Source organism: Lepidochelys olivacea, assembly GCF_965140295.1.
Source record: "Lepidochelys olivacea isolate rLepOli2 genome assembly, chromosome: 9".
NCBI lineage: Eukaryota > Metazoa > Chordata > Testudines > Cheloniidae > Lepidochelys > Lepidochelys olivacea.
The window spans coordinates 100052359-100077430 of NC_140419.1; the positions used below are offsets into that span (position 1 = coordinate 100052359).

The 25072-nt window shown below is 45.5% G+C and overlaps 1 protein-coding gene across 5 annotated transcripts in view; it reads left to right on the forward strand.

Moving 5' to 3' along the window:
- The first annotated feature begins 1596 nt into the window (after positions 1 to 1596).
- MBNL3 (muscleblind like splicing regulator 3) overlaps positions 1597 to 25072 on the forward strand; it is an 84314-nt gene continuing 60838 nt past the window's right edge. For 2 of the 5 annotated variants that reach the window (XM_084638550.1, XM_084638551.1), the window contains exon 1: positions 1597 to 1894. In XM_084638550.1, the coding sequence (XP_084494676.1) occupies positions 1721 to 1894 (174 nt within the window). In that variant the 5' untranslated portion in view covers positions 1597 to 1720. The remainder of the gene's footprint in view (positions 1895 to 25072) is intronic. The other 3 variants (XM_084638552.1, XM_084638553.1, XM_084638554.1) reach the window with 2 other exon arrangements.

The following is a 25072-nucleotide window of genomic DNA, read 5'->3' on the forward strand; positions in this document are numbered from 1 at the left end:
TCTGTGCATGTGGCTCAAGTTTCCATGTCGGTTTTGCTTTTGATTTTGTCAAGCCCAGATTTATAGACACACGACTGTGAATTAATCTCTCGTTTCCATGTAACCTTACAGTCAACTGCTGAAATGTATTCCCCAGTTAACACTGGGTTAAATAAAACACCTTACTGACGCAGAGCTGTGTACGTATGAGGGCTGAACTATGGCAGTGCCTTCTGCTTTGCTTCTTTGTACACAATGAAAGCAATATCTGCTCTTCCTGCCAGAAAGCTTTCTATGGTGTGGGAGGGGGGATTTTTAATATATTTAAAAAACAGAACAACAATTTAAGTAGTCTCTGTCTGAAAACCATTTTATAGTGACTGTACTCCACCCTGGTCTCGTGTGTTACCGTTTCTCTGTCTAGCTGCATTCTGAATGTGGCACACAGCCACCAGCCGTTCTCTTTAAAGGGGAAAAATAAGCAGTTGGTGCTTACAGTAGGTTAGTTTTCAAAGTGATTCTTATCCTCTGGATTTCAGGAGCAGGTATGTAACCCAAACCTCATCTTGGGAGCAGCCCATTAAGTGAATCTTGTGCTAAGCTACTTAAATTTGAAACACAGAGGTGTATCACGAATGCACCAGAGGCCGTCATGTAAGACTAAGGCATTTTCTGTGCAGTGGGCACAAAAATGAATGTCTGCCAGAATAGATCAATATGAAACAATCTCTTTTATTGGGTGGCTGCCCAGACCTTCTGGTGCAACAGTAAATCTAATTGGTTGCTTCCTCTTACCATGCGCAGCTTCATGTGGGAAATGCCCTTTTTATCTACAATGGCTGACTGCACTATGCCGCACTGTCAGTAGCTGCAGATTTCCTGTTAAAATGAACACAGTTGTTTAAAACTAGAGTTTGGCAAGGGGGAGATTGCATTGTTTTAGCTGATTCTATTTCTCTTTTTCCTACAGGTTGCTGAAAAGTGCCTTTCCTGAAGCCACTGCTGCTTGGATTTCTGTCTAAGGCTGTCTCTCTCTTCCCCCCCCAACCCCTCCCCCCCCCCTTTTTTTAAATTTGGCATTGCTTGCAGTTCATACCCTAACGGCAACTCATCCATCTCCCCCCCCCCTTTTTTTTTCCTTTTTACACTCTGTTCACTCAGCCATTTTTTTCCTTCCCGAGTATGTAGCAAATATTTTTGAGTGATAATATCCTTTCGCTCCTTTTAATGCTCGCGAATTGTCATTTTTAGAACCAAGAAATAAAAGGTAAAAAAAAAAGTTTTCTGCCCAAGGACCAAGACCATTCCGCAAACAGAAGCGCTGCCAGCCGCATATGCTTTTTGCAAGAATAATTGAAACCATTAAGTGGAGAGCACAGAATTCTTTTGAAAGTCTGCCAGTTATTTTCAAGTAACTTTGGCAGTGGCACAAAAATATAACACTTATATTTTAACTTCTACAATTGCACTTTTAGGAGCTGGCCTCTCATTTGATTTTCAGTTATTCTGATAAGATTTCTATTTTATGATTGGCTTTATGTTTAATTCTTGTTGAAACAAACACAATTTGACTTAAATGAAAACCTAAGTGCTGACGAATAGAAATTTTACCAAAGCAACAAGTTAGTTATTTCTTCACATTTAACTTGAATTCACTTTTTTACCCTTTTTAAAAAAAATCAGCAGTAATATTGTCCTAAAGAAGGGTGTGATTGCTTGTGTTTTAATTTTTGTTTTTAATATGGCTGTAAACGTTTCCCTGGTTCGTGATACAAAATGGCTGACTTTAGAAGTATGTCGAGAATTTCAGAGAGGTACTTGTTCTCGATCTGATGCAGAGTGCAAGTTTGCCCATCCGTCACGGAGTTGCCATGTGGAAAATGGTCGAGTTATTGCCTGCTTTGACTCTCTAAAGGTGAGGACTGTCTAACACATACATTGCTTAATCTCACTTTGCTATCATTCGCTTCCTGAATCATTTCAACTGGGTGGAATATGGGAGATGAGTATAACAAGTATTTTTCTGGAGGGAGGATGTTGTTTGTGTAGAATGTAGCCCCTAAAATCTAGCCTAGCTAATGCTTAGCACCCCACAATTGTTTCATTCAGCCAGATTCAGACACTGGAAGTATCAGGAAGTTTCCTGAGAAAGGTACCAGCAGTGTTGGTAGAGTCAGGGAAAACTTTAACTCTGCCACAATTATGTTTTGTATTCGGTTTTGACGTCTGGTACAAATGTACAGAATATCGAACATCAGAGAGAGAGCACATTATGTAGAGCATTTTGAGATTGTAGGTCATGGCTATGCCTGAAATGGAGAACTCAGATTACAGACTGTAAATGAAAGTGAAATGAGAAAAGCAGAGATCCAAAACTGAGCATCCTAGAACAGCACAACTTTTAACTTGTGTCCAGAGCATACTGGCTTTGAATTCAGAACAGGTCTCTGAAACGTGCTTTCAAATAAAGACACAGTTTTCACTAATTGATCAGCCTCAGCTGAATTTGCCTGTATCGGGGTGCAGCTACACTGCACCAAATATGTTATAGGCAGCCAAAATATTTGGAGAGTGGTGCCTTGAGAAAGTTGGGGATTGCAGGATATTTCAGGTGATGTGACAAGATGCACAGTGTGCAAATCATATGCGAGTTAATGAGCTAAATCTTTTGCTAGTGATCATTCCTGCGAGTTCAATTTCACAAGAAGTAAATGCTGCTTTATTCCTTGTCACAGATAAAGTTCATTGGGAAACTTTAAGTTTACAGAATTACCAGAGTCTTTCCAGCAACAGAGACAACAGGAAAATTATCCTAATTCACCCACTGAAAGCCTAAGCCAATATTTTTCAAAAGTGACTAGTGATTTTGAGTGCATCAAGTCTGAGGTGCCTAATCTGAGACATAGAAGGGACCACCATGATCATCTAGTCTGACCTCCAGCCTATCACAGGCCACAGAACCTCACCCACCCACTCCTGTAATAGGCCCATAACTTCTGGCTGAGTTACCAAAGTCCTCAAATCATGATTTAAAGACTGCACGTTATTGGGAATCCACCATTTACTCTAGTTCAAACCAACAAGTGACCCATGTCCCATGCTGCAGAGAAAGGCGAAAACCCACCAGGGTCTCTCCCCATCTGGCCTGGGAGAAAAATTCTTCCTGTCCCCAAATACAGCAGTCAGACACTGATCATGAGGGCAAAATCCAGCAGTCAGGCACCTGGGAAGGAATTCTCTATAGTAACTCAGAGCCCTCCCCTTCTAGTGTCCCATCCCAGGTCATTGAAGATGCTTGCTTAATAGCAGCCACAGAGGGGCCACATACTGTTGTAGGCAATTCGTCATACACTCCCCTCCATCAACATCCCCTCCCCTCCATAACATCTTAAAGGTGTCTGCTTTTTCAGAGGGCACTTTTTGAAAAGTGATCTCCCTTTAGGGTATCTGAAGTTGGGCCTGGATAAAACTAAGACACTCAAAATCACTACTTACTTTTGAAAAAATCTGAGCTTATGCTTGTAGTGCTAAAGTAGGATAAGTTTCCTGTTTGAATTGCTAGAAAGAATCTGGTAATTTTGTGATCTTAAAAATTTCCCATTTAACTTGGACTTTTTCTTGAAAAGCCTTGGGTTTATTTTAAACTTCGGGCACAATAGCTAGGTGAACTAGTGAAAATATGTATGCATGAATTAAGACCATGTCCAGGTCCCATTTGACATAGTCTAACCTGTATTATTACAGTTTTTACCACCTTAGCATTTTCCCATTTGTTCCATGTTGATAGGAAGTTCAGACATCCAAATTGCATTTAGCTTTGTTCTTGTTAATCCAAGTTCATCAGATGATTCCTTAGTTATATAACGCTGTTCAAATGTTCATTTACATTACTCATCTGCTAACAGTGATAGACTGAAATATATTTTTATCAGCAAAGAAAAAAGTTTGTTCCTTGTGCCCTTGAATCTTTTGAACTGCAGCCAGTGGTCGGACAAATATTTTGGATAAAGAGATTAATACGTTTACTTTAAATTGTATAACATTCACTTGTGAGATAAAAGGAGTACAGTAAATATTCGGTGTGATAGTCCAATATATCTCTTACTGGACCACTTGAGAGAGCCGCAGAAGTAGGTTTTAGTTTGGAGCTCCCCACAAACGGCCTAATCACTCAGTCTGGCTCTGTTACTTAACACCCATAAATTGCCTTGCAGGCAGGACTAACTAAAGCGACCTGCAGTACATAATGCGGGTTACAGCTCAGTAAGGAGCTCCTGACAAGCACCCAGGCTTCTGCCCTAGGCAGTTCTCTGCAGAGCTGGACTCAAGGAATGAAATGTGCAGATCCCCATGTGCACTGGTTGGCTCAGGTTCAAATCCCACTCATTGGCAATAGCACATGGCTGCAATTAACTGGGGCGGGGAGGAGTCAGGGAACATCCAGTTTGGAAGGGAAAAGAGATATCAAAGATGTTGTTGAAAGTTGTCAGCTACTAGTTTAAGCTGCCTGCTCAGCATGTATTTCATCCTTTTTGTTATGTGTAATTAGGTAATGAATAAATTTACACACTCATTACAGCCTTGTCTTCAATATAGAAGCACATGCTCTGTATAGACCTTTTAAATGGCAGGAGAACAGAGTCTGAGTGGGAAGTTTTCCCTAGACTTCTCTGATTGGATCCGTTGCATCTCAGTGGGCCAGCTTGCTTCATCCCACAGAGAGGAAACTGCCGGAGAGGAGTAGCAATGTTTGACCCCAAGTGCCGCCAACCCCACAAATTCCAGAATCATAGAACATCGGGGTTGGAAGGGACCTCAGGAGGTCATCTAGTCCAACCCCCTGCTCAAAGCAGAATCATCCACCAGGCCCTAAAAATTGTGTGATCGGCTTTGAAATGAGGAGGCTTTTAAGCAGTAATCAGTGTGGGATCCGTTTGATTTGCTCTCTGGGTTTTGAGCCTTTTGGGTCAGGTTTCCAAGCGTTTCTCGACAGCTGCGTGGGCTGGAAACTTATTTTTTAAGAAACGCACCAACTCTCCTGAGGCTCGTGATGATCCTGTGAGATGCGACAACGCTGGGCCCCGGGGACCCCATTGTGTGAGGGTGCTGTAGAAATAAGCCAAATAAAGACGCTTCTTGCCCCGGAACACTCAGAGTCAAGAGTTAAGAAACAGTTCAGCAGGTGACTAGATGAGAGGTGTGAGGTGATGTGTGGTGGGAGCCGAGGTAACTGTTATCACAGGTGCTGGACTCTGACCCCTCCTGGTCTCTTCAGGTGCACCTTCCTCAGGTCTTGTGCCTCTCACCATCATCTCTGGCTTGGGGTGGAATCAAGCGGTTCTCCCCTTCATAGTTGGCACCTAGGCGTGGTCTGAGATCACCTCAGCAGACCTGAGTTCTTGGCAGTGCCTACATGCAACTCCCTCTGGGAGCTAGGACAGCCATGACCAAACAACAGTATTTATTTAGAACAAAAGCATTTCCGAGAAAACCGATCTTAAAGCAATAAACTGTCTAGACACTTGGCGGCCTTTGCCTAGGGCTTCCGGTTCTCTGGAAGGATCCCGCTCTTCGCAGAGCCACCTTGTCCCCCTGGCAGCCCCTGACATTTCCCCCCCCCCCCCCACAATGGCTTTTTAACCGTTTAATGTTTTCTTGAGCTCTCTGTTCCCAGCATTGTGGAAGAGCTGTGTCTCTTCATTAGAGACAAGATGTAGGATGCTCAAAGCTAATAGGTTTTCTCCGTTGTCTTTCAGTTGCCCCCCAAGGTTTGTTTCGCGGTTGCTTATCTGGATCCAGAGTGTTGTTTCCCTGCTTGTTTTTCCCACAGCCCCTTATTATGTTGGAACAGAACATTAATACAGGGATGTCTGGTTACCCAGTATGCAATCACATCACCTCGCTGACCAGGTCACATGCAGTGTTCTTAACATTATTACAGCTTAGTATTCTTTGATTATTACATGCCCGTCAAACGGTAAAAACAGATATGGTTGCAGATGTAGCCTTGGTTGTCAAAGGAAACGCCAAGCTCTCTGTTCCACATGTCTGTGTGCTTGTGTCTCTGCCTCTCTCTTGGTGTATTTTCTCTCCAAGAAATATGGGATACATAATGGGTGGGTTATGAAGTTTTATTTACAGGAGTCTGGGGCGGCTGCATTATGCATCACAGTGCAATCTTCTTTGGAGCCTCAAAGAGTTGGGACCAATTTAGGAACCAAAATTTTGCAAGTTCAGGACTGAATCTTGCCCATCCTGGAACTCAGGCTATTTGAGAGGGAAACTGAGGGGAAGAGAAGGAAATCTTTGTCTGGCAAGTTGATTATAAAAAGAAGAAAAGGTGCTGTTTGAAGCTGATCAGAAGTTTAGCTTGTATACCAGGACACCCCTCGCCCCCCCCCCCCACACACACACACACTGTGCTTCCTCCTTCAGGTTCGTTAAGGAGAGCAGGATTATTTGAATTCAGATGTGTATATCATACCCCAGTTACTGCTACCTTTGGAGAACAAATTTCCAGTGCTTTCCCTTTACGAGGTCTGCCCCGGGCAAGCAGAACTGACAGGCACTGTCGCAGAAAAGACTCAGGGCTCTGATTTGGTACAGTGTTGGGATAACTCTTTTTATCTTTTACTGGAGGAAAAAAACACCCTCCCAGCGTACTGCTGGTTTATGAGGTGTACTGATATCTGTTATGTTTCATGGAGAAGTATTTGTTAAAGAAGCTATGAAACAGAAAATAAAATTTCAGCAAAGGGTAGCAGGGTACTTATGCCCCTATAAACTAGATAGCATTTACAGCCATGCATCAAATGACTGTAGTTTTCATTTCAAGGGAAACAAAACAGTAATATTGAGGGAAGGGAGTTAATCTGCAATAAGGCCATTTCAATTAATTAAAAATTATCAAATAAGTGTTAGACTCATCATGTTCCTTGCTCAGGTTTAACATACAACTCCATTTAAACTAGTTGCATTTTCAGGGGGCCACTCTTGATCAGTTGGTTTTGCCAACTTGCCCAGAAATACCAGGGCTTTATAGCAGTCCTCCAATAAGTGCTCATCTGTTAACTTTCCTCAACTATTCAAGCATATAACCCATACCACTGTGAGCCTTTCTGTTTTTGAATTGCCTTCTTGGCTGCTTCTGTACAGCTTTAAAAGAGGTTAAGAAAGATATAGTTGAATTACTGGAAATACAAATTGATATGTAATGTGACTGGGCAAAGGAACTTTCATAGATACAAATGTACTAATTAAGTGTGCCTATAATATGGACCAAAATTTCAAAGAAGCTTTGATTTACATTTGTAACCATTTGAATGCCCCAAATATGGATTAATGTTTGAAAACAACATTTGTAATCTCAGGTTTGCTTACTTGGTGTACTGGTGCAGAAAGAAATCCAAACCTTTTGGATGCCAAAATGTAGCAAGCCAAAAATCTCAGATGTCCAGATTTGGATTTGCGGGGGTCAGATTTGAAACTGTGGCCTTATGAAACTACTACTGTCTGCTGTTGTTTTTAAGCTGGTCAGCACTAAACTACCTCGTTGAAACATTCACATGTGTAATTATGTGTTGGTAACAGATGTGATACAGAAAAGGCCTTGATTATTCAAAACTCAGTTATCCAAACTTTGTTTTCAACAATTGGGTGGTGTCACTTGACGTCTGATAGTTACATAGAAAATCTCCCCAGGCAGTCTGAAACCTTGATTATCCAAATGTATTCAATCTACTTATGAGATTAGGAGACACGAGGTTGTTCCTTATGGGCTTGATACTAAACTTGAACCCCTTCTATTCTGACTTCAGTGGAGTTACCCCTGATTTACATTGCTGTGCGACCAGAATTGGGTTTGATATGTGTTAAGATTTCAAAGCCTATGGGAATTAACATAAACAGCACTGAGCTCAGTATATGGCCATTTTCTTTTTAAAAAATTGATATTTTCTTTGAAGTTTTTAAGAGAAGGATGGTAATTGAATTTTAGACCACATCTCAGAGAGTTTAGCCAAAGAGAGCATGTCCACATGGGGAGTTATTCCAGAATAGCTATTCCTAATTAACTCCATGTATGGACATTCTTATTCTGGAATAAAAATGCTTTATTCCAGATTAGTTTGTCAGTGGAAATAACTTAATTTGAAACAAGGCACTCTTATTTCTGGGATAAGTGTGTCCATACATGGAGTTGATCAGGAATCGTTAATCCAATTTAAAGTCACACCCTGTCTTTTTCTAAATTATGGTAACTCTCATGTGTAGGCAAGCCCTAAGTAAACCAGACATACAATTTCGAAATAAATTGCATTTGTGAGAAGTTTTTATTTTACAGCAGAATGACCGTATCTGACCAAGAATTAATTTATTTTGCAATGGCATTCTATTGAAATTTTGGCAGGTTTTTGGATGTCTAAGGTGTCTTATGGCACTTGCTTAATTGCTTTGCTGAATCAGAGCCTAAAAGAGGGGAATGAATGTGTATATATGTGTATATATAAAAAATCTGTAATTACTGGGATATTTTTGGTAACAGTGCCATAGTTGAAATTAAGGAAATAAATATACTTAAAATGTAAAAATAATACATATTTCTTAGGGCCTGATCACCTTTGTTCTGTGCATTACGATTCAGTCTGTTGTAAAAAAAAAAAAAAAAAAAAAAAAAAAAAGGTATATAATGTAATAATTTTGTCAGCACACAGATACTGGTATTTATCCTTTGCAACTAGCAGCAGACTCCCCTTTCATAGGTGCAATCAAGGGGATGAGACTGAAAACTAGGAAGCTAATGTAGATGGCATGTTTGTTTTAGCACTTGTTCACGAATACTCTGTCGTATGACTTAATAACACCCATTTTTTTATGTTCTCTATGTATATAAATCTCCCCACTGTATTTTCCACTGAATGCGTCCGATGAAGTGAGCTGTAGCTCACGAAAGATTATGCTCAAAAATTTGTTAGTCTCTAAGGTGCCACAAGTACTCCTTTTCTTTTTAAGTGGAGTGTTGTGTACGTACGGTTGGTTTGTTGTGGTGGGAGAAGTTACTTCTGAAGCTTGTGTGTGACATGCACGGAGTAGAGTATATAGCCTATGTTTTTAATCTGCACAATGCATGCCTCACTGCAGCAGTGGACACAAAATAGCTTAGGTTTTTTTATGGTTGTCCGTAGAGTTCTGTTCTTTGCAGCTCTAGGATTTTTCACTTGATTTATTTATCTGCAAATATTAGTAATTCCTTGTCTCTGCTCATGGTGGGCAGCTCTAGCAAGCAGATGGGTTTTTTGGGGTTGCTCTAGAGAGGGCCAAGCTCATTGTTCTGGTTGTTCTTTCCAGAGCTGAGAATGTGTTGTGTTAGCTTGGTGAGTTGCATTCTCCCAGGACAGGTGGTTTGTGGTACCTGGCAGCAAGCAAGGGCATAGTATACCATGAGGAGACAGGCAGAGAGTTCCTATGCATGCACAGTGTGCAGGTTTTCTTTGCATTGTGTTCTGCACTGCAGACAGCCCCTGCCTGTTGTTGTCGTCCCCGGGGTCTCCAGGATTCTTCACTTTGTTGATGCATTTAGAGAGGTTGAGTTTTGTGCCCCTGCTGACCCTGACACCATGATGCTGGGAATTGCAAGGTGGCTGCCCATCTGTGTGCAAAGTGCCTCCAGGATGGATTCTGGGGGCAGCGTTGTTCAATCTGACCCAGCTTTCCTGTGATCGTGGCTGGGCTGTGACAGGTCCCACATGGCTGGTTTCAGGGCCATCTTGCTCTTTGCGGGAGCAACAGTGAAGTCATGTAAGAGGCTAAACTCCTTAGTTAGCTGCTCTGAGCCTAACCCAGGTTGATTGTGCCTTGTAGGCACAGCACTGTGTGGAGGGGTGGCCTAGAGGCAGTGTGCCCACTTACGGGGTTCAGCTTAATAGCTTACATGTGGGCAGCTAGCTCCTTTGGCAAGTGCAGGGCCAGGATGGCAGGACGGAGTCATGGCCCTGCCCCTTGGAGCCTCTGTGCCCCCGGGGGCTGTAGGGAGGTGGGAAGCCTTTTTGCTGCTTTAATTAAAAGCTATAAATGAGTTTCGAAATGCCTGGAAGGAGGTGGCCATCTAGGAGTGCCCTGGGCCATGGCTGGAGCAGCAGCACTGATGCCTTGTGATGTGGTCTAGAGAAAAAAGCAGAGTAGAACCCTGTATTCTGCCAGCATACTGCTGCAGCTGTTAGCGGATCGGAACATTAGCTTGCCTAATGTCCCTGTGTAACACATTGCGTTCTCAAAAAGAAAAGGAGGACTTGTGGCACCTTAGAGACTAGCCAATTTATTTGAGCATGAGCTTTCGTGAGCTACAGCTCACTTCATCCTTTTCTTTTTGCGAATACAGACTAACATGGCTGTTACTCTGAAACATTGCATTCTGCTCACAGTCACGGCATACGTCTGTGTGGGGCAAGAGGGTGCCATGGGGAGAGTTCGGTCTGGCTAATCGCCCATGGGATCAATCTTGGAGACTCATGAGCTGCAGTAATAGGGATCCCTAGGGCTCTTGGTTGGCTCCATTGGAGAGGCCCTGGGTTAGCACCCTCCCAGGCCTGGAGAAGAGTTACTTATGGGACAGCCCCATCAACATCACTGTTACTCCTTGTCAGCGAGGGGCTTTTCTTTCTTCAGCTCTGCCCTTCACGCTTGTCCCATCATTACAGCGTTGTCTGCGTACCAATAGCCCTGTGGAGATAGGGCCACAAGTGGCACTGGCTGGGAGCAGGCTGCTCCAGTGTCTATGCCCTGGGGAACAGCTGTGCCTCCCTGAGTCAGTCTCCATTCTTGGTCTCCCCCCTGGGGAGTTCTGTGCCAGCCCCAAGACAGGACTGAGCCTAATGGGCCTCATTTGGCCCATCCCTTTTGCACGATCTCCCGGGTTCCCCACGTCACTTCTCTGGGGTTTGCCTTTCCAAGTGCACATTCCCTGGCTGTGTGGAGAGATGCAGATCTTCTGCATGGGGATTGCCACGCAATGACGGATGGCTGCATGTTGGCCTGTGGTCTCAGCACAGCTGTCAGTGGATAGATAGATGCCCACATCCCTACGGGCATTATTAGAAGAGAGATGAGGGAGAGTGACCTCCCTTCGGACCCTATCTAGCTAGGGTTAAGGTCAGTTGCAGGAGCAGTGCAGGGAAGCTTGTGCTGCTGCTCTCCATCCTGTTCTGTGAGATCAACCTCCTCAGTTATCAGCCTGGCCTCTTTCATGACACCAAATTCGTTCTTACCAAAAGAATTAAAGTGCGTATTATTTACTCAGCTCAACGGTGATGACTTCCGTAAGCCACTTGGCTGATACATGGGTAAGGTATATTTGGCATGTTGGCCCATTTAACAGTTAATGGATCGTACTTGGGCACTGACTGTGCATAGGAAGTGTCCTTAGGTATTTTCCTTCCAGTCAGTTGTTGTGCTTTGTAACGATCCCTTTTGGAAACTCAGCACCTCTGCTGTTTACTTTGATTTGTGGAGATCAAGAGCAGCAGGCTGCATTGTGGAGTTGGTCAATCTGAGTGAGGTGGACATCTAAAAAAAGAACTCCTGAACCAGCAAAGGTCATGTTTCCAATCGTTTTTCACTTACTCTTGTCTAGCGATATTTTCCTGGGAAGCATTTCACCAGCTGCATGTTTCTCTCTGTCTAAGTAAGGCTAGTTCTTACCTGACAGGTGTGTGGGAGCACCTGCCCTCAAGCAAAGTGCTGTGGCTCCTGTGTAAAGGAATCAACTGACCTGACAGGAATTTGCTCCCCTCTGGAGCGCTGCTCCACAGCAGAATCACCAAGTGCTGTTTTCTTGCTCATCCACAATTGCCCACTGCCTGCCCACATGGAGTGTCTCTGCAACACTTCTGCTGCCCGGATATGCAAAAACAGGGGGTCTCTCTTTGAATTAGGTTGGGGCTTAACTCCTGTGGGGAGATGGCGAGTGGGTTTTAACTCGGCCCCATTAATGTCTGTGCAGTGCATTGCCGCTAGTAGAGGGGCTGCAGAGCTGAAAACAGCTGTACCCTTTGTTTTTATCGAAACCCTCAGCTTGGGTCGTCTTTTCCCTCCAGCTGGGCAGCTTTGCTCCCCAGACCTGGCAGCCCAGCAGGCTTCGGCAGGCTGCACAGATGGGAGAGCAGGACTGGCCTCGTTCTGTGCAATGTACAGGAGAGCAGTCAGGGGGACTGTTGGGTCAGGTTTAGATTTGCCCATAAGGGGGGACATGGGTGTCGATTCCCAGCCAGGGAAGATCCCTCCCAAAGAATCGTTTGGCTTTAGGGCTTAATTTTGCTCGGAAGGTGGAGCTTTCGGCCCCAGAACCAGCTCTGGCAAGGTGTGGCAGCGTGCAGAGCTATGCTAACACTTTCATCATGTTAAAATAATGGTTTAATTAACCCAGTTCAAATGTACGGGGGGCATCAGATTCACAGTGCTGCTGTATTCATAGCTAGCTGCCCACCCGTGGCTGTAGAACTGCCTTTCTTCTTCACAGCCCCGCCCCCTGATCTATTACAGCTGCTCCTTGCTCTGGGCCCTCCGGACTGTGCATATGTTCATTTCAACACCTGGGAAATTGGCAGGATTGGGTCCCCTGACCACATTTCTGAGGCCAGGAGCTCAGTGGTAGAGTCAAAGCAGCTTCAGGAAGGGCTTTTCCACATGCTGCACTGCCAGCATCTCCTTTTCCAGCCAGCACGCAGTGCAGAGCCTACCCCTTGGATGTGGTTAGAGGGCTCTCAGATCCCATTTCTGAGCTGGGCCTAACTGGTGTCCCACAGGTGCAGAGCAAGCAGCATTTTCGGCATTAACCTGAGCCAAGAGTAACCTTGGCATTCTGGTTAGGTAGATGGTGGTGAAGTGCTGACTCCTGTTTTCATTTGCCTAAAAAAGCAGTAGAGAAAGTTCAATTGGGTATGACTCTGAACCCTTCAGATTATCTGCACGCTGCTTGAACTGATTCATCGTGGAGACCTTTCCCGGACAGGCTGCAGAGTGGCCCAGAATACAAGGTGCCATCTCCCACTTAGCACAGAGCCTCCTAGCTAGGCCCCAGCTCAGCAAAGTACTGAAGCAGATGCTTAACTTTCAGCATGTGTGAATGGACTTCCGAGGCACTCCTCATGCTTCAAGCAGAGTAACTTGTTAGTGCAGGGCCCAGGGTAGTGACAGCAAGCGGGAGAGGAATTTTACTCTGTATACCTTCCCCAATTCCCATGGTAGTTTCCCTCTCCCTGTCACCACTCACCACCCAGCTTAGCACTATTGATTTCCTTGCACACGCTGACAATCAGGGTCATTTTATTCAAATATGGGCACTTAAGTGGCACTGACGATGTTTGCGCCTGCCAACGGTGGGCAGAAACATCGGACGCAGTTACCTGCTGTGCAGGTGCGAACGCAGGCTCTCGTCTTGCAGGTGCAGCCCATTGGTGAGTATGTGTTGCAGGGCCCCTTCTGTGCTGGCCTGCAGAGGATGAGAGTCTGGTACCGCCCCAGCTAGAGAGCTTTAGCTCGCACTGAAGCAGCTCCTGCTTTTAGCCCTGGTGGTCCTTAGTTCAGTCCCAGCGTGTCAGCCGAGACGGTGGCCATTGCCCAGACACAGCTGAGTGCATGCATGTGCGCCGTTAGGCTTCCAGGTACCCTGAACTCTGTGTGTGACATGATGCAAGTTGGCCTGTCATTGCCCTTTGACCTGTAGCACTCACTCTTCACAAGGCTCTTTGATAAGGTAACCTCTGATAAGAGGGTAGTGCACTCTGGCTTCCAGTCTGGTCAAAGTCCATTAGCATGGCAATACATGCTTCTTGCTATAGCATGCAAAATCCATGGATTCTGTCAATAGCATTAGAGAGACAACACTGCACCGTCTCTACAAAAGTTGCTCTAAATTAAGGTTTCTACTGTGTACTTCTATTGTCTTGTAAGTGCTGTGGGCCTCACTAAGCAGAAAGGTTCTACAACAGGGGCTACAAATATCGATTTGATTTTCATTCAGCACAGGCTGTACTTCCATTTAGCTATCCTCTCTGCTACCAGTGGGGCATCCTCTGTCAAAATCACAGACCTAAACTATTCAACAGCTGCTCACACATTTCCACCCCGTCAGCCTGTGTAAAGGCTCTTCTGTGATGTAAGCCTTGCTGGAAGTCTCCAGGTGCTAACATGAAACTACTCTTTAAAGATGAAATAGATTTTTTTTTTGTAATCTTATCTGCAGTGACGTAACCTCCCTGCCTGTGGTTCTGCATGCACTGTGCATCATTAGTTCAGTTTTCTATATTTCTGTGAATTATGTTGCCACAGGCTGACTTGGTGTGATAGATACTGGGATGCATCAGGGAACTCCATGGTTATATGTGAAACTGTCTGAAGAGCAGGGAGCACTTTCTGAGTGTATGTCTACACAGCAGTTAAATCCTACAGCTGGCCTGTGCCAGCTGACTCAGGCTAAGGGGCTGATTAATTGCGGTATAGATGTTCAGGTTTGAGCTGGAGCACGGGCTCTAGGACTCTGCGAGGTGGGAGAGTCCCAGAGCTTGAGCTGCAGCCTGAGCCTGGTCATTTATACCATAATTAATCAGCCCCTTAGCCCGGGTCAGCTGGTATGGGCCAGCCAGGGGTGTCTAATCGCAGTGCAAACATACGCTAAGTGTCTGATTCAGGTTTGTAGGTTTATGGAGGTGCAGCCTGTCAGGAGCTGTACTTTGCTGAATGCTGTGTAATGCTGAGTGCACCGAGGTGTTCTGTTGGATTACAAATGTTACAAACAGCACTGGATTCAGAACCCAGAGTTATACCTACAGGTTGATTTCCCTCTTGTTTACCCCCCCTTTGAGCGGACGTCATTGGGGTCCCTCCTGCGGCACGCTGGTGTGAGTGAGAGGTGAAATGGGCCCTAGGTAGAATTGAGGAAAGTTCCGGTTTCGAGGCATGCTTTCCTTCGCTTCGATTGAGTAGCTGAAAGTCAAGCTCTGTTTTTTCCAGCTCTCACACTGGTATCAGTATGGTGCAATCTGAATGTAGGCCCCGACCCGGCAAGCTGCTCTCCACAGACAGACCCTTGTGTGTGTGTGTGTGTGTGTGTGTGTGTGTTGGGGGGGGACAGTCTACGCAGGAACAGAGGCTCACTGTGTGGAGCAGCTTGCAGGGCTGGTGCCTGACATCCCTGTTGTGTTGGTGATGCCGAGCTAACAGAGAACCCACCTCCTGTTCTCATAGCTACGTTGGCGCAGCAGCGCTAGCAGGAGTGGAAAGCAGTAAAAACACTTAGACAAATTAATGGCTACGACTCTGACTAACCCACAGAGCAGATCTTTGCAGCAAGATGGTGCCAGTTTCACATGGTCCCTTTGCTGACCATAACACTCTGGCTTATCCATTTGAAAAGAGGGTGCAGTAATTTATACCTATATAATTGAGGGGCTTGGAAGCTTATCAGTAAATATAATCAATGCAGGCCAGGTTTTCAAAAGAAATCATCACCCAGCAGCTCCCACTTAGGCAGCTAAATAGGTGGCTAGATGCTCAAAAGAGGAGCTGAGTTCTTGTTGAAAATCTTACCCTGTAAATATCGTTGAGTGGCTATTAAATAAATGTGTTGAGGTGCTTTGCTGAAATTGCCTTATGTGGGCAAAGCTTGACCTACTGCATCTTAAAAAGTCATTTATTATTGTCCATAAAATAGCAAAAGACAAGCTTCTTAAAGACTGTGAGGTGCTCAGAAACTATAGTAAGGGGGTCCATAGATAGTAGTCCTATTGAAGTCAGTGTGAGTAAGGATATCCACACTGGCTCTGAGAGAACTCTTGCTGCATGGATAGACTTCAGCGATGGCTACTATGTTCTTTAAAAGGATTTATTTTTAAAGGCGATTAAATCCTCCATCTCCATTCTGGGACAGGTAGGCAATCTCTCCCCAAAAGTAAATAAGTGTTCAGCTTAAATATAGGTGTTTGCTATAATATAATGCAGTATAAAATTTACTCTTATCCATACAATATAAAGAATATAACAAAGGAAGAAATTGTCGAGCTGCTGCTACCAAGACATCTTGGGGCTTTGGCTCTCTTGGCTCAGTGCAATCCCGGGATGTCTATATACTCTGATGCCTCCAAGTCGTCCCCCTGTTGTTATTTTACTCAACATGTTGCCACAATCAGAAGACAGGTTTCAGAGTAACAGCTGTGTTAGTCTGTATTCACAAAAAGAAAAGGAGTACTTGTGGCACCTTAGAGACTAACCAATTTATTTGAGCATAAGCTTTCGTGAGCTACAGCTCACTTCATCGGATGCATACAAATAAGTTGGTTAGTCTCTAAGGTGCCACAAGTACTCCTTTTCTTTTTACAATCAGAAGAGTTAGTGATGGGGTTCCAGCCGGATGGATTTTCAGCTTTAGCTCTTAATTTTTGCTTTTGCTGGTTTGCTGGAGCTTTAACCTGGTCCCAGTGTAATTCAGTATAGCTGGACTCAGCCCAGAGTTTGCAACTCTGTGGGAAGATTTAGTTTAAAGCAATTGTGAGACGTTTGTTCTTGGAAGGAAACGCTATGTGTTGGAAAGGAAAAATGCTTAAACCAAACGCATTTGCCTTTTTTAAAGATTTACAGCAATGTTACAGCAGATGGTGTGCTTACAGTGCCAGATATTATTAGAAACATGATTAGTACTAATAAGGTCACCGTCAGTGAAAGAGAAGGTCAGTGTGTGGACCTTGTTTGCAAGGTGACAGCCTACCCTGCAGGGAAGAAGGGTTTTTTTTCACAATAGCAGAATGCAGATGTTTTCACATGTCATAAAATGGTTGCACAGGAGAGAGAGAAACCCCAGTCCAGCCTAGCCCAGCTGTGGATCCCGTGCACCCACACTTTGGGCTAGATCCGCAGCTGGTGGAAATCAGTGTAGTGCTACTGAAATCAGTCATGCAGAATTGATATGATTCCCAGATCAGCGCAAGAGCCTCTGAAAATCACGTTACCGAGCATGACTTGTGTGCGCAGCGTTTGTCTTCATAGATTCTAAGGTGAGGAGGGAGTGCTGTGATCGTCTGGTCTGACCTTCTGTGGATGGCAGGTCCTAGGACTGCCCTGAATTAATTCCTGTTTGAGACAGAGCAGATCTTCTCCCTCTCTCTCCCCTTGCTCTCTGAAAGAGAAACTAGCGGTCACATGAGGCACCACGTCCCCGGTCAGCATCCAGCCCCGAAGGCAGAAGGAGCTCATGTTTACAGATTTCAGAGTATCAGCCGTGTTAGTCTGTATTCGCAAAAAGAAAAGGAGGACTTGTGGCACCTTAGAGACTAACCAATTTATTAGAGCATAAGCTTTCGTGAGCTACAGCTCACTTCCTCAGATGCATATCGTGGAAACTGCAGCAGGCTTTATATATACACAGAGAATATGAAACAATACCTATTCCCACCCAACTGTCCTGCTGGTAATAGCTTATCTAAAGTGATTTCCAGCACAAATCCAGGTTTTCTCACCCTCCACCCCCCCACATAAATTCACTCTCCTGCTGGTGATAGCCCATCCAAAGTGACAACTCTTTACACAATGTGCATGACAATCAAGCTGGGCTATTTCCTGCATAAATCCAGGTTCTCACATCCCCCCACCCCCATACACACAGAAACTCACTCTCCTGCTGGTAATAGCTCATCCAAACTGACCACTCTTCAAGTTAAAATCCAAGTTAAACCAGAACATCTGGGGGGGGGGGGTAGGAAAAAACAAGAGGAAACAGGCTACCTTGCATAATGACTTAGCCACTCCAAGTCTCTATTTAAGCCTAAATTAATAGTATCCAATTTGCAAATGAATTCCAATTCAGCAGTTTCTCGCTGGAGTCTGGATTTGAAGTTTTTTTGTTTTAAGATAGCGACCTTCATGTCTGTGATCGCGTGACCAGAGAGATTGAAGTGTTCTCCGACTGGTTTATGAATGTTACAATTCTTGACATCTGATTTGTGTCCATTTATTCTTTTACGTAGAGACTGTCCAGTTTGACCAATGTACATGGCAGAGGGGCATTGCTGGCACATGATGGCATATATCACATTGGTGGATGTGCAGGTGAACGAGCCTCTGATAGTGTGGCTGATGTTATTAGGCCCTGTGATGGTGTCCCCTGAATAGATATGTGGGCACAGTTGGCAACGGGCTTTGTTGCAAGGATAAGTTCCTGGGTTAGTGGTTCTGTTGTGTGGTATGTGGTTGTTGGTGAGTATTTGCTTCAGGTTGCGGGGCTGTCTGTAGGCAAGGACTGGCCTGTCTCCCAAGATTTGTGAGAGTGTTGGGTCATCCTTTAGGATAGGTTGTAGATCCTTAATAATGCGTTGGAGGGGTTTTAGTTGGGGGCTGAAGGTGACGGCTAGTGGCGTTCTGTTATTTTCTTTGTTAGGCCTGTCCTGTAGTAGGTAACTTCTGGGAACTCTTCTGGCTCTATCAATCTGTTTCTTTACTTCTGCAGGTGGGTATTGTAGTTGTAAGAAAGCTTGACAGAGATCTTGTAGGTGTTTGTCTCTGTCTGAGGGGTTGGAGCAAATGCGGTTGTATCGCAGAGCTTGGCTGTAGACGATGGATCGTGTGGTGTGGTCAGGGTGAAAGCTGGAGGCATGCAGGTAGGAATAGCGGTCAGTAGGTTTCCGGTATAGGGTGGTGTTTATGTGACCATTGTTTATTAGCACTGTAGTGTCCAGGAAGTGGATCTCTTGTGTGGACTGGACCAGGCTGAGGTTGGTGGTGGGATGGAAATTGTTGAAATCATGGTGGAATTCCTCAAGGGCTTCTTTTCCATGGGTCCAGATGATGAAGATGTCATCAATATAGCGCAAGTAGAGTAGGGGCTTTAGGGGACGAGAGCTGAGGAAGTGTTGTTCTAAATCAGCCATAAAAATGTTGGCATACTGTGGGGCCATGCGGGTACCCATAGCAGTGCCGCTGATCTGAAGGTATACATTGTCCCCAAATGTGAAGTAGTTATGGGTAAGGACAAAGTCACAAAGTTCAGCCACCAGGTTAGCCGTGACATTATCGGGGATAGTGTTCTTGACGGCTTGTAGTCCATCTTTGTGTGGAATGTTGGTGTAGAGGGCTTCTACATCCATAGTGGCCAGGATGGTGTTATCAGGAAGATCACCGATGGATTGTAGTTTCCTCAGGAAGTCAGTGGTGTCTCGAAGGTAGCTGGGAGTGCTGGTAGCGTAGGGCCTGAGGAGGGAGTCTACATAGCCAGACAATCCTGCTGTCAGGGTGCCAATGCCTGAGATGATGGGGCGCCCAGGATTTCCAGGTTTATGGATCTTGGGTAGTAGATAGAATATCCCAGGTCGGGGTTCCAGGGGTGTGTCTGTGCGGATTTGATCTTGTGCTTTTTCAGGAAGTTTCTTGAGCAAATGCTGTAGTTGCTTTTGGTAACTCTCAGTGGGATCAGAGGGTAATGGCTTGTAGAAACTCGTGTTGGAGAGCTGCCGAGCAGCCTCTTGTTCATATTCCGACCTATTCATGACGACAACAGCACCTCCTTTGTCAGCCTTTTTGATTATGATGTCAGAGTTGTTTCTGAGGCTGTGGATGGCATTGCGTTCCGCATGGCTGAGGTTATGGGGCAAGTGATGCTGCTTTTCCACAATTTCAGCCCGTGCACGTCGGCGGAAGCACTCTATGTAGAAGTCCAGTCTGCTGTTTCGACCTTCAGGAGGAGTCCACCTAGAATCCCTCTTTCTGTAGTGTTGGTAGGGAGACCTCTGTGGATTAGTATGCTGTTCAGAGTTTCTGTGGTGATGTAAAGGAAGTGAGGGGAGAGAAGGGGGATGATCCCACCAGGCCCGGGCATAGATGGAATTCTCCGGTGCACCACTGGGAAGGTCTTGCTTCCACTCCACCTCTTGGCTTGTCTGGCCTATGCACGGGAGCCTCACCAGCAGATGGAGGCAGTTGGCACGGCTTGAGAGAGCTTGTTGGCTGCTCCCAGCTTCTGTGGAGTTGGGGGCACCCACAAGCCGCTGGAGAGAAGAGGACGGGGCCCCAAGGGTGTTGCTTTGCCAATCCTGGGAACAGGAGTACTTGTGGCACCTTAGAGACTGACCAATTTATTTGAGCATGAGCTTTCGTGAGCTACAGCTCACTTCATCGGATGCATACTGTGGAAAGTGTAGAAGATCTTTTTATACACACAAAGCATGAAAAAATACCTCCTCCCACCCCACTCTCCTGCTGGTAATAGCTTATCTAAAGTGATCATTCTCCTTACAATGTGTATGATGATCAAGTTGGGCCATTTCCAGCACAAATCCGGGGGCGGGCGGGGGGGAGAGAGAACCTGGATTTGTGTGTATAAAAAGATCTTCTATATTTTCCACAGTATGCGTCTGATGAAGTGAGCTGTAGCTCACGAAAGCTTATGCTCAAATAAATTGGTTAGTCTCTAAGGTGCCACAAGTACTCCTTTTCTTTTTGCGAATACAGACTAACACGGCTGTTTCTTTGAACCCTGGGAACGTGGCCCTGGGTAGAGGAGAGACGAAGAGAGCTCCTTCCATAGCCTTGGTTACGAATGGGCAAATGACAGCTGCTAATGGCCTCACCACCTTGTTATGAAAGAAGGTCTCTCCGATGGATTAACTTTGTCTGCCTTGCCATGGCATTGGTCTGTTGCAGATCTTTATCATGGGAGCATCAAAAGAATAATAAGGGTGCAGCCTGACTTCTGTGCAGCTATGTGCATTGGTTCTCCAGGGCACATCTAGAAAACCAGACTGGATTTCAGGAGTGTGCTGCAGTCTGCCCCCTTCTGCTCCCCCTGTGGGGAGTGTCTGTCATGAGAGAGTGGGGAGTGCCTATCTGGGCAAAGGGGTTGCTGAGGGCACATATAGGCATCTTGAAGTTGTGGGCAACCGGCCTGAGAGCTTAGGCATATTTGGGTTGTGGTTTTTTCTAAGTACACATTATCCGCGGGGGCATGGTTGAGGCTGGGAACAGTCACACGGAGATTAGTCCTTTGAAGAGCCGCTGCTACACTCAAGCAAAGTTTAAAAACAAAACCCAGCATGTAATCAAACGTTACTAACCTCTCACGGTCTCCTGTATTTCCTTCTGTTGCTGCCCATTGCCAAGATACTGGTGTGTAAATCAAAGATTTCTTCTGCCTAATCAGATCCCTTCCTCCTTGATTCATTCACGTGATGGCACAACACAGGGGCCCTGACACCGCAATCCCTGCCTCGTGGTGCTGCGAATATCAGGTCCGGGTATTCCCAAGTGAATCAGACAGGGGAAGGTGGAATTTGATCTCAGTGGGAGTTTCTGCCTACAGACAGGTACTTGAGGAGCCCAGTGACACTGGGAATGGAATACAGGACATGCATGGGATGTGACCGCTTAATGGGGTCGTCTTCTAGCTTTAAATGTTCACCAGATGCGGTAGGGATGGGTTTAGTCTAGGTCAACCACAGAACTGTTCTGAATAGAGGTTGAATTCTCATGCTGAGAATCCCATTTCTTTGCACTTGGGGGTGTTTATTTTTCATACAGTACTGCGGGTCTGGTGGGGCAGACATACCTTCTTCTGCAGGGACCCTGCTGAGTCCTGACTCCCCATCCGAAGACCCCCGTTCAGCCTCACTCCCTAGCAGCCTGATTCCCTTCCATTCCTATATATGGCCTCTCTCTCCCCTCCCCACGGGTTTACTGATTCCCATGCCCTACTCTTTCCTCTATGTCCTCACATCCCTCCTCCCAGCCGTTCACTCTTCCTCGATTTTCCATGCCGCTGCTTCCCAGTGGACTGGGGAGATGAGGAAGCAACACCGCTGGAAACCCCCAGATGTTCTGGCTCCATGCCCCAGACCCATTGCTGCCCAGTGAGCCAGCAGGGCTTGTCAGGTCCAGGGTGTGCGGTGAGAGAACCAGACCAGGTAAGTCAGGAAGGCAGGCTGCTCCACGTGGGTGGCTGATGGACCTAGACAGACCAGGAGGTTATTCTCGGTGAGGCTAAAAGAAGTTGCGACAAATGAAGGGAATAGCTTTTAGCTGGCTGTGCCTAGGGGTGTGGGGAGTGTCTCAGTGTGCCAAAAAGGTGGGGACTCTTTGGGCTCGCTTTGCAGGGATTCCTCTGCCCAAGCAAATACGACTTTGAGGAAAAAGGGAAATGATCCACTGCAGACAGCATGTCCAACTCACAGAGTATGAGTTCAGTCATGTGGAAATGTGCAGCACAGTGAATGTAATCTTGTGTTAATTTCAACTCTCAGCACAGTCACAGCTTGTGGATTGCTGATGTGCACCCCCAGAACACCCTGAAACCGTTTGGTAGAACAGTGAAATCTCTCCCCCTGCCTGTCTTGTCGTAGGCATATATCCGCTTTTGCAGCCTCAGTGATTTGGAGCAAGTAATTTGCAAGGAGCACAATATAATACTGCCTAGTTCCTGTGTGCAGCTCCGACCTGAGAGCTCACTTCGCTTCTCTGTGCTTGTATCTCCCCTCCCACAAGTTCTTAACTTGTGTATTTAGACTGTGAGCTCTTCAGGGGCGGGAACTGGCTGGTGTAATATGAATGAAAATAATGTTTGTGGAATATTCCATAGTAATGTATAAAGCCCGGGAAGTCCTTTCTGAGAGCGGAGTTTGCGTTTTAGGATTGGAAAGCTGTTGGAAGTGGGTGGGAGACTTTGATGTGTATTTAGTCCAATCCAAGCAAGCAGGTCAAGCATCCTTTCAGGAAACAGTCCTGGCATCTGATGAAGTGGGTTCTAGTCCACGAAAGCTTATGCCCAAATTAATTTGTTAGTCTCTAAGGTGCCAGAAGGACTCCTTTTTTTTTTTTTTTTTTTTTTTTTAGTCCTGGCAGGAATTCTCCTCTTTGGGAAAAAGTCTTAAGAGGAATCTTTTTTAACCCATTTCTTTATCAGAGGAGCAGGTACAAAGGTTGGCATAGAGATTTCCGCTAGATCTAGCAGAAGTAAATCTATCCACTATAGCAAGGAAGCGCACCCTTTACCGCTTGGAATTCACGGACATACACAGCAATCGTGCTGCATTCCAGACTTGCTAATGACATGGCAGCTACTCCTGTCATATGTCTATAGACACTGCAGATGTCCTCAGGAAAGGTCATGTGGGCTGACAGGAAAATCTGTTGCTAGCCAGATCAGGAAGGGGCCTATGTCTGTGCGGATACAAATAAATGGTAACAGGACAAGCTGGCTTTCATCCTGCACAGACCTGATCTAGGTAATGGAAGATCTCTTCCTGACCTCAGTGGCTGCCTTTTTAGAGAATTCTGCAGTCTCTAGCTATCCCCTGTTTTACAGAATTGCAAATAACAAGAGCTAGGAGGGGCCAAGTGCCTGCAGGTTTATCAAAGGAAAGGAATTTAGAAAGTAGCATTTTCAAGATCATTCCAAGTGCTGTTTGGAAGGCTGTTCTCTACTGGAATGTGAATCCTTGGATTCTTCCACTCCCCTTGACTGCAGAATAACAAGCCCTCTTTATCACTTGGCTGACTTGGCATATGGTAAGCAGCTCCCAGTGAATGCTGAGAGCAGGGCGTGAGGAAGCCAGGATGTTGAGCAAAGCTGTAATACAGGAAGAGGTGGCATATTGCAGGTTTGATCGGTTGGTTTATGTGAGGTGTTAGAAAGCTTCAGGCTGCAGCCCTAATAAATCAAAAGGTTCCTATGCCTGTGCTTGACGGGTTTTCATCTGCCCATTTTTCCAGGTTGCTCTTGTTCTCCCGTACAAAAAAATACCTGAGCGAACTCCACACTCAGACAGGCAGCATCATGGCAGTAGCCCTCCTATTTGACTTAGGGGGCAGATTCTTCTCTTAGCTGGGCCAGTGTGCATCCAGAACACCACTACCTCAAGAGTTACTCAGATTTACACAAAAAGAAAAGGAGTATTTGTGGCACCTTAGAGACTAACCAGTTTATTTGAGCATAAGCTTTCGTGAGCTACAGCTCACTTCATCGGATGCAGAATGCATCTTTTTGCGAATACAGACTAACACAGCTGCTACTCTGAAACCTGTCAGATTTACACCAGTGCACCCGTGGGCAGAGGTTAGGTCAAGGGTTCTGGCACAGTAGAAGCTGCAGTCTGAATGAGAAAGTTGACACCCTTAGAAAGGAAAGCCTTGCAGCTTTTGTTACGTGCAAGGTTTGGGAACAGATTTAATCTATGGGTGCATGGAATTAACCTTTCAGCTTCTGAAGTCATGATTTCCACAAAATGTATTAATGTTAATCCCTATTCCTGGCATCACACAAAGAAAATAAAATATGCTTATTAGATTGGGGGACTTAGTTCAGTAGATCACCATAGATACTCCATATTCCTAGGTCTCTAGGTCAGCCTGAGCATATCAAGCAGTCAGACATCCTCAGTACATGCCTTTCAGCCACCCCGCAACTTGGGTTAATACAAACGATTTGTTACTGCCTGGATTTAATCTGACTTGGTTTTAGAACAATGGGATGGATTTCCCTGGACTAAAAAAAGTGAGTGACTCTGGTTTGAGCAGAAGTTCATGTGGCTATTGTATGTTGTGGCCCAAACTCTGCCTTTGCACGGGCAGTGGGTCTGAGGGCAGTGTTGGCCCATCATGTGCACGGCTGGGTTACAGTTTTAAATTGAATGTTGTGTGTGAAAATGAATTGGAGCAGCATGTCCATAACTTTGCTCACATGTGGCCTTATCCTGCTCTCCTTGAGCCAGTGGCAAAACTCCCATTAAACTCAACAGTGTGGGATCAGTTGGTCAGTGGACCTGCCCACTGTTTTGCAGTATCGGTTGCAAGGGGAGATTTGGGGAAGGGGATTGCCCAGTATGTTTGGTTATTGCGCCCATGTTATTCTATTTCCAGAAGCCATTGGAGAGTTGGAGAAAGTTCTCATTGAAGCCGATTTAGTCCGTGCACTGGATGCTCTGACATGTGCTGTTCCATGGAATGAACCACTACAAAAACCAATACAAATTTACACTGCCTGAGCCTCCCGTTCACTTCAGAGTGTAACAGAGATCGGTCAGGCAGCTGCTCTCTGGGGCCGGATGCTATTTAAAGAGCGAGGGGATTT